Source organism: Cricetulus griseus, unplaced genomic scaffold (assembly GCF_003668045.3).
Source record: "Cricetulus griseus strain 17A/GY unplaced genomic scaffold, alternate assembly CriGri-PICRH-1.0 unplaced_scaffold_490, whole genome shotgun sequence".
In the NCBI taxonomy this organism is placed as follows: Eukaryota; Metazoa; Chordata; class Mammalia; order Rodentia; family Cricetidae; genus Cricetulus; species Cricetulus griseus.
Genome location: NW_023277242.1, coordinates 1 through 9,010, shown reverse-complemented (window position 1 = coordinate 9,010; position 9,010 = coordinate 1). Strand labels below are relative to the sequence as shown.

Genomic DNA, 9,010 nt, shown 5'->3' with positions numbered 1-9,010 from the left:
TGCCCCCCCTCCCCCGCTATTCCTGCGTGGCTACAGATATCAAATCCTAGAACAGGGTGCAGTGAAAACATCTGTAGCAAAGAAGTACAAATACGTACCCCTCACCCCCCTGTTTGTCTTTGGAACCAGATGTCTGAGAAGTTCCCTTGAGCAAAGGGCTGCCACAGATAATACACTCATTTACCACTCAGGAAACACACTCCTGGCATTGAACAGTGATGACATTAAATTGAACCAGCTCCCAGCGCTGCTCTGAATTAATCTCAGTGTGTCTGTGGCACACAGAGGACCATACACAGACAACAAACACAGTAACCAAGAGGCTTTCCAGACCCTGCTAGAACAAATAGTCAGTCTTGCATTCTTTCCGAATGGGTCTTACTTTGTGATAAGTCTCTGTGTAAATGTTCTAGGATGTTAGTCTCGCAAACCCCAGTAGATAATAAGAGGTCTTTATTTACATCAGATTTAGAAGAAAACAAGAGAGTCCAAAAAGGAAGTGGTCTGTTGAGCTCCAATAGTAGGTGGAGGGCAGCAGAAGGGGTCCAATGTTTAACCACCTGCAGGTTCTCGAGACGATACACCGTTTGAGAGTGGCTTAAGAAAGCAGACAGCTCTTCCCAGAAATCCTGGAAGTGCCTGCTGCAAGCACTTGACTTGTCCTCAATTCCCCTCTAAGAACATGGCAGTCAGTTCACCTGGGCACTCTGGGCTACTGTTTTTAAAAAGACAGGGGTAACTTGCAAATAGTGGTGCCCGTCTGTAATCTTAGCATGCAGAAGGCAGGGGGACTGTGACTTCACAGTCAGCTTGATCTAAAAAACAAAACAGAACACAGGCTGAGACAGCTGGGTATGGTGGCTGTACACGTGTGTTCTCAGAAGCTGAGGCAGGAGGATTATGACTTCCTGGCAAGCCTGGACTACTTTAAAGAAGAAGAAAAGAAAAAGAAGCAGTAGAAGGAGGAGGAGGAGGGAGAGGGAGGAGGAGGAGGAGGAGGAGGAGGAGGAGGAGGAGGAGGAGGAAGCTAAGGGTGGATTAGAGAACCTTAGTTCCCTTCCTTTCCTGAACTGCTGCGACTCTTACAATAAAACATCAAAACCACACACACCTGCTCCTTCATCTCTAACTCCCGTGAACCTGTGTAGCAGGAGCAGGAGCCCTGCCTGCTTTGTAGCCACGCAACCCGCTGAGCCCATAGCCCCTTTGGGAAAGGGGACACAAGGATTTAAGGATGGTGGCACCTATAGAAAAACACTCTGCAAACAGTTATGAATGATGTCGTAACCGGGGCAACCCATACAGTCAAGGTACACCAACCCCATCACATATCCACCTCTTGCCCCGACCCAGGACCTAAACCAAGGACAGAGAGCAGAAGCAAGATCCGTGGCCGCCCTTCCATGGTGCTCCCTGGGAAATCCTGACCCATCAATGTGAATGATACGCTGAGTCAGGCCACCAGCCACATAAACCTTTGAAAACACCCACTGCAGGTGAAGTTAACCAGGGCTACTGGGAAAGGAAATGCTCCCCAAGCCCCCCAGTGTGCCAAGAGTTTTACGTAAACAATGGTTTACTCTGCGCCACACACCCAATGTGTTAACATTTATCAATGAACAAAGAAGCAGCCATAGTGAGGAAAAAGTGTGTATTTCACAGCCATTATAAAAGTACATATATTCAATAATGGTGACATAAATAGAGTCAGTCCTTTCTCATGACCAAACCTTACAACTAAGACGGACTCTTCTCCCTGGACTTCACACAGCGACAGCTGGGTTGCTCCCACCAGTAGCCGCAGGCTGACCGAAATCCCAGGCAGGAGCCCATGAAGGACAGTCATGGGTCAACAGCAACACACTGCACTTAACAAGAGGATGTCAGGTTTTCCATATAAATATAATAAAACAGTAAAGAAACTGACATTTCTTCTTTCACTCAGTTTCATAGACTTGTCTGGCAGGTGTATACACACCCCAAAACACAGCTAGTTTCCCCGCCTTGCCCCCTTTGCCTTTCACTGGGTTCATTAGACACCTGAGTTCCTAGTCTGTTACCAGTGGCCACAAGGGCAGCTAGTGGTGCATCTGACACCGTTCTTGAAGCATTTGAAGAATGGGAAACACTTTCTCCATGAATTAACACCACACACACACACACACACACACACACACACACACACACACACACGTGAGGAAAGCAAACAGCCAGAAAAAGACATAAGAGGTTACAAAAAAGGGGGACATGGCACACAGGTATACATCCTACCAACTTGTAGAGTGAGATGGTTGCAGTTGGTAGTTATCTTTAAAAGAGGACTCTGCCCATCAAAATGCAAACACAAAACGCGCCAATACGGCATTTGTAGATGATTCCTCTCTTCTCTCTGCTTAGAGTTCTGTTTTCAATGTTAAGTCCTGGAAGCCGAGCTGGAGCCCTACTGAGGAACAATGCCGGCTGCTGGGAGGAGACTTAGGGAGGGGGTGAGTCCCTCCCTAGGATGAAGCAGTCCAGGTCTTACCAAGTTCAGCCAAGACTAGAGCATTTTGCTTCTAGGGTCAGCCAAATGTGTGTTCTCTTCTTGCCCAGTCAGAGCTGTGAGAGTCTAAGGGAAGCCACCCACTGGTAAATGAGAGACAGCGATGCTGCGTCTCATCCCTCACTGGCAAAGGCTGGCTTTGGGATTTTAAAGAAATTAGCCCACTTTAGCATCAATGGTTCACTAAGATGATGAACCCGGCTTTATGACTACAGTTGTGGTCTCTGATCACACCTGAAAGTCAAAGATGGAAGATCTGGGCTATTTCACAACTCATCTCCTAAACAACTGTGACCCAAATTGTGCTGATTCTTCTCTTCCTTACACTGCTGTTCATGACTGAGAAGTCCTCTGCTAAGGGTCCAGGATCCCCAGAGAGACAATCCCCCATCAAGTACCAGCTGGACATGATCTGACAATACCAGATTCCACAAAAGACACAAGGGCGTCACAGCCACAAAACCAGAAACGCATCTTTGGTTCAACCCTGGAAGGGGGAGGTGTAGAACAAACACAACACGGACAGAAAGCCCATTTGGGGGACACTGCTTTCCTTGGGGACGAAACTGTTCGTGAACTGCTCCCAGGGGACAAGCCTGTTCCTTCCCATCCCCCAGCACAGCTAGGCTCCAACCGCAGCAGAAGAACATCAGTGCACAGCAAATGCCTTCTCCTCGCCTTGAGAATCATGCTCTCTCCAGAGCTCTGGAGCCATGTTCCAAGCCCTCTGCTGCTGTCACAATATAAGGCCAGGATGGCTAGGCTGCTGTCCCTCAGCAGGCCACTGTGGTCCAATGCTACTTACCATCACCACCCAGGCCAGCTTTTTGGCCACCTCAGCTGCAGCCTCTCAGAAAAACATGAATTTGGTAGAAATGCTTCCCATCTGACCATCTAGGTTTTAAAAAATTGTTATTTTGAGCCAGACACAGGAGTATACACTTGTAATCCCAACACTTTGGAAGCCGAGGATGGTGACTTTGAAGCCAGCCTGGGTGACTTAATGAGACCATTTCCCAAAAAAAAAAAAAGTTACTTCAATTTAATAGCATCATTTAAAGCAAGTTTTCTTTGGACAAGTTCATTCAATCCTTAGCAAGTTTCAATCAAAAAAAAAAAAAGAAAGAAAGAAAGAAAGAAAAGAAACATAAAAGACAAATTTGTTAGAACATTGCATGGGAATGAGCGTTTTCTCTAGTCTTCACTGTTGGGTTCCATCTTTGTCTGAGGCTCTATCTAGTCTTCCTCCAGAGTTCCTGGGGTCTGACACTGTGACTCACCACTCCTGCTCTCCCGCAGGGACTCACTGTTAGGCTAAGGAGGGTCGATTCCCTCTGTGTCTGTGGAGGAATTCCTAGGCTGGGTGAACATCCTTGCAGTGGTATGGTCCCTGTGAGACTGTGACTGGCCACTGCACACAGCGGTCTGTGAGAGGCTCGCATGTAACAGAGGGAGGAGGGCCTGGTACCCATCTGGAAATCTGAGTGGTCCAGCAGATGGAGGTGTGGTTTTCAGCTCTGAGCCCAGCAGGGGGTATACTGGAGAGGGCTGGATGAGGGGTTGTAGGAAAGAGGGTCTCAGCCTGGAATGGATGGTCCCTACAGCCAGCCCTCCTGCTTCTCAGCATCTCAGAGGATCCGAAGTGAGGCTGGGTGTGCAGGCTTTAAGTCTGTGGCTTCCATCTGATCCGGGTTGGGGCGCTGTGAGGCGGGAGTAAAGGATTCTCTTGTGAGGCTGACTGCTCATGCCCTGGTGTGTGTGTGGAGCTCTGTCCATTCTGTCCTTACAGAGACCCAGAATCTTCCCACCCCAGGTTAACACTGGCTCTTGACACCGTCAGCCATGTCAAAGGAGAGGCTGGAGGGGGCTGTGGGTTGCAGTGGTGACATGCTGGCCTCCAGGGACCTCTCCAAGGAAGGCTGCAGGCTCTGGTGCCGCTTCCTCAGCATCTGTCCAATACCCATCATGGGGAACCTTCCTCTGCTTTTCACACAGTTGGGGCTCCCCAGGGGCTGCGTGAGGCCATTGCTGGGAGCCGGAGGAGGGGAACACACACCCTCCTCTTTTGGAGAGCTGTTCTTATCTTCGTGCCCAAAAGAGACGAGCGTGGAATGCAGTGGAGTTTGCAGAGGCGATGTACTTCCAGAGAGCAACCCCGGAGAGAGCGTCCTCTCACTAGAGTTCCTGCGAGCCAAGCTCACAGGTGAGCTCAGGATCCTATAGTGATGGGAGGGGGACAGCAGTTCTATGTGGTCCTCGCGATCCACTGACTCAAAGGAGCGGACCATATCCAGCAGCAGGGGCTCTTCCTTGGGGAGGATGCTGGCACTTCCCGGCCCTGACTGGTGTGGCTCTAGTTTCTTTACAATCCTGGGTGTCCTGGGAGGTGGGACAGGGATGAATTCCATGGAAGAAGAAGCCACACAATTGGAATCGGAAGTTTTGCGAAAAAGATTGCGGCAGCCGAAGGAATCTACACACCAAGAAAACAAGACCGTGAGCATAGGTTTGGAAAGAGCCGAACACAGCCTGAGCTGTCCCTCTGACTTAACTGAGATAGAAACCCGGTGCAAGACAGGAGGAAGCAAGAAACCAATGACCTGGGATGGTTAGAGGAAGCGTCAACCGAAGCTCCTGAGGTCACAGCAGGAGCCCCAGAAGTCCTAGGGTATAGGGGGCAAAAGGCTAGACTAACACTACTCCCCTTTGATAACTGAAAATTCCTGACTCTATCAAGAGGCCTTTGAACAAAGAGGTTTACCCGCTCAACGGGACATCCATTAAAGCTTGGAGGGACACAGACTCTGACTTACCGAACACCAACACATCTGGTCTCTTGACTCCTGGCCCTGGAAGGACTTGTGCCCCAACTCTCTTGTTAAGTTTATCATGGTTTAAAAAAGAAATATGTAACAGAAGGTTTATCAACGTAGGTTCTTTCTGTCTACAGCTCAGCAATGCATACACATGGATTTCACCCTACGGAAATAGTGCCGCCATTACCCGGTCGGCCACTCTCCTTGTCTCCCTACACTCTGGCAAGCCCCACTCTACTTGCCAATCTGTGAACTTGGCCGCTCTAGGAATGCAAATAGCCTCCCCATACAGCATCCGGACTTTGAAGACTGGCTCATCCCCTTAGTGCCAAGACTTCTAGGTTCATCCAGGCTGTGGGTGTCTCTCCTTTCTCAAGCCTCCCTTGTGGCTTTGAACTCAGTGAGGCCTCACCAACTGCAAACAGAAATATGTAGCAAAGGCAACCAGCCAATGCCCAGACTTTCCATCTTGAGTTGGTACAGACCAGAATCCAGGTTTGTGAACTGTACTAGGAGAGAGAGGGGAAAGCCCCAGAGGCTTGGCACGTGGCAGGAATAAAGCAGAATAAGCTGTGTCTTGGGCTCTTTGCACTGCCTTAATATTTATTTCACGGGCTGCATCATGGCCCAGCCGCAAGAGCAAGCTGCTGCCTAGTGTGGGTGATTTCAGGAACAGCCTCGGGCACTGAGAATCTCTCTTGCCCACATAAATAAATACTCAGACGCAGAAATAAATCTCCATGGGCAGCAGATGCCTGAGATTCGACAGCAGAAAGAAGTAAGGCTTCATTAATGGCTATTACTGTCGGTGCTCCTGTTGGCTGGGGAGCATTGCTTCTTCTCCTGGGCCTGCTGTGTTTGTGCACCAGGACAGGTTGCTTTGGGCATTGATGGGATAGCAGCTGCCACCCTGGGGTCACACTAAGCAATGCAACAAACTTGAGTTAACCTCAGATGGCCACACCCCTCTCTGAGCCTCAGATGCTGCAACCTGTATAAATAAACAATAAAACCTCTGCACTCCTGCCTCAAGATTCCATGTTAGGATACCCCCAGCTTCCGTGTCTCCCTCCCCGCGGGTGTTTCTCCCGAGCGTCTCAAACCATCCTGGAAGGAGGCTCATATGTACCAGCAATGGACTGAATTCTGAATCACGACACATTGGATCTACTTAGTAGGTCTAGCAGCCAGTGGATATTACAACTAAGGGACGCAATGAAGACCTTCAGCCCACAATGAACAATAAAGCTGGAACTTGAACTTGGGTCTGAGAATCCTCCCACCACTCTAGAACCCAGACACAGCAGCCATGCGTGAATGTCCCATGGGGCCATGTTAATAAGAAGAGCTCCAGTAAGACCCCCACCCCCGCAACTGCTTTTGCCCTCCACCTCCTGCTCCTGCTGCTATCTCCCTATCCCACTGACCCGCTATCTCACGTACTCGTTCTGGCCCCAGAATGTCATGTGTGCAGGTCTCTCATCCTGCACCCCTGTCTCTAGTCCATGCCCTGATCTCCTCTTGTGATACCTTCCACACTTGCCTCTCCCACAATACCATGCAGCCGAATTTCTGCTCCTACATCCCATGAACCCCCAAACTCTTAGACCACAATTACTCCTACAGTGCCACACACCCCAGCCTCGGCTCCCCCACACACCCCAGCCTCGGCTCCCCCACACACCCCAGCCTCGGCTCCCCACACACGCCAGCCTCGGTCCCCCACAACGCCAGCCTCGGCTCCCCACAACACACGCCAGCCTCGGCTTCCCCCCACACACGCCAGCCTCGGCTCCCCCACACACGCCAGCCTCGGCTCCCCACCCACACGCCAGCCCTCGGCTCCCCCACACACGCCAGGCCCGGCTCCCCCACACACCGCCAGCCTCGCGCTCCCCCACCACACCCCAAGCCTCGGCTCCCCACACACCCCAGCCTCGGCTCCCCCACACCACCCCAGCCCTCGGCTCCACCACACCGCCAGCCTCGGCTCCCCCACACACGCCAGCCTCGGGCTCCCCACACACGCCAGCCTCGGCTCCCCCACACCACGCCAGCCTCGGCTCCCCCACACACCCCAGCCTCGGCTCCCCCACACACGCCAGCCTCGGCTCCCCCACACACACGCCAGTCTCTGTTCCAGCAACACTTTCCGCCCTGATTTCCACCTCTATAGTTCTACGCACCCCAACTCTTCGCCCACAGCCCCACACACCCTGAGGACTTGCTGCCATGTCTCAGCGCCCCCCCCAACATTATGTACCTGCAGCACTGTGTACCCTTATCTCTGTTTTCATTATACCGCGTGCTCACCTCGGTCTTCTCAATTCCTGCACAGGTGGGCAACACCCCACTGTTTGGCCCCCAAGTCCCATCGCCTTAGATGTGCCAATGGTACCTTCCCAAAGGCATAATCACCCCTGTCCCGAGGCTACACAGCCACCCGCAGGGAGCAGGACCGTGGAGCTGACCCACCTTTGTCGGGAAAGCCTGCCTTGGAGGCCTTGCGGTCTTTGAGGAGGGCTTTGGTGTTCTGGATCTGTGTGGTGAGTGAGGCTGAGGGCTGTTTGTGAGGGGGCAGGCTCTTGTCCAACTTCTTGGAAAACGGACGATGAAGAAAATCACCCCTCTTTTCTTGTTCTTTGGGCTTTTTATCCTTCAAATCAAAAGCGAGTAGACATAGTCAGACGCCCACAAGAATGTACTTTAAGATTCTCCTCTGAAAGGCCACCCAAATAGAAGAGGGGAACTCCAGCTCTCAAACGCTGTATACTTTGCAGTGTGTGGATTAGGTGGGGTGCAGGCTGAGGACTAGCCCACTCTCCAGGGGCCAGCTCCCTCTGCCCAGAGCAAATAAACCTGGATTCTCTCGAGCTTACTGGAACTGCACTGTCGACATGTTCCAGAGTGGTCAAGGCCACCCTATATGATCAGGCATTCTGGAAAAATCTGAAGGAACTAAGGAACAACCCAGAGTTCTAAAGCACTACTGTGTGCATTTGAAGTATGGCTCTAGTTAGGCTTGGTGCAGGGTGTCTTCCTGGGGGTGTCTATGACGGTGACCCCCTCAGATCCTTAGCCAATGAGAGCACTGATCCTGTCTATGCGTCTGCTGGTGGCTTCAAAGTTTGAACAGAATGCTAGGGCAGAAAGAGGTAACACTTAGGGAGGCGGGGCTTGTTTGAGACAGAGGTCCCTGAATGTGTGGTATTGGTCTCTTCCGATCCCTCCATTTGCTTCCCATCCACCATGATAGAAACAGCTCTGCTATGCCCTTACCCTGTGGCCTGAAGCCTCTGAAATCATAAGCAAAATAATTTGTCCTATAAATTGTTTTTCTCAGACAGATAACACAACAAGAAAAAAGCCCAACATAGACCTGTCTAAAAATACTAAATCTGTCCATCCATCCATCCATCCATCCATCCAACCATCATCATCAAGTGGTACCCTCAGACACCAACTGCAATGAAGGCTTTGCCAACAGAGAGATAGCTGCTTTCATTTAACCTTAGACCCAGTGTGTTTAGTCTAAACCCCATAGAGCCCTGAGAAGTCCTTTTCTACTGTCTAAGCATGGGAGCATTTACACAGAGATCTAAACCTCACATGTATGCTGCCATTTTTTTAGCTGTAGAGTTAATCTTTATAT

General features: G+C 50.9%; 1 protein-coding gene across 1 annotated transcript; it reads right to left on the bottom strand.

Annotated features, from left to right (window-relative positions):
• Nucleotides 1–1,634: 1,634 nt before the first annotated feature.
• On the bottom strand, nucleotides 1,635–8,026 carry LOC113838075 (hormonally up-regulated neu tumor-associated kinase-like). Its single transcript, XM_027433858.2, has 2 exons — nucleotides 7,834–8,026; nucleotides 1,635–5,015 (listed from the first exon to the last, which is right to left on the bottom strand). The coding sequence occupies exon 2, from the start codon at nucleotides 4,948–4,950 to the stop codon at nucleotides 4,357–4,359; it is 594 nt and encodes a 197-aa protein (XP_027289659.1). The 5' UTR covers nucleotides 4,951–5,015; nucleotides 7,834–8,026; the 3' UTR covers nucleotides 1,635–4,356.
• Nucleotides 8,027–9,010: the final 984 nt, after the last annotated feature.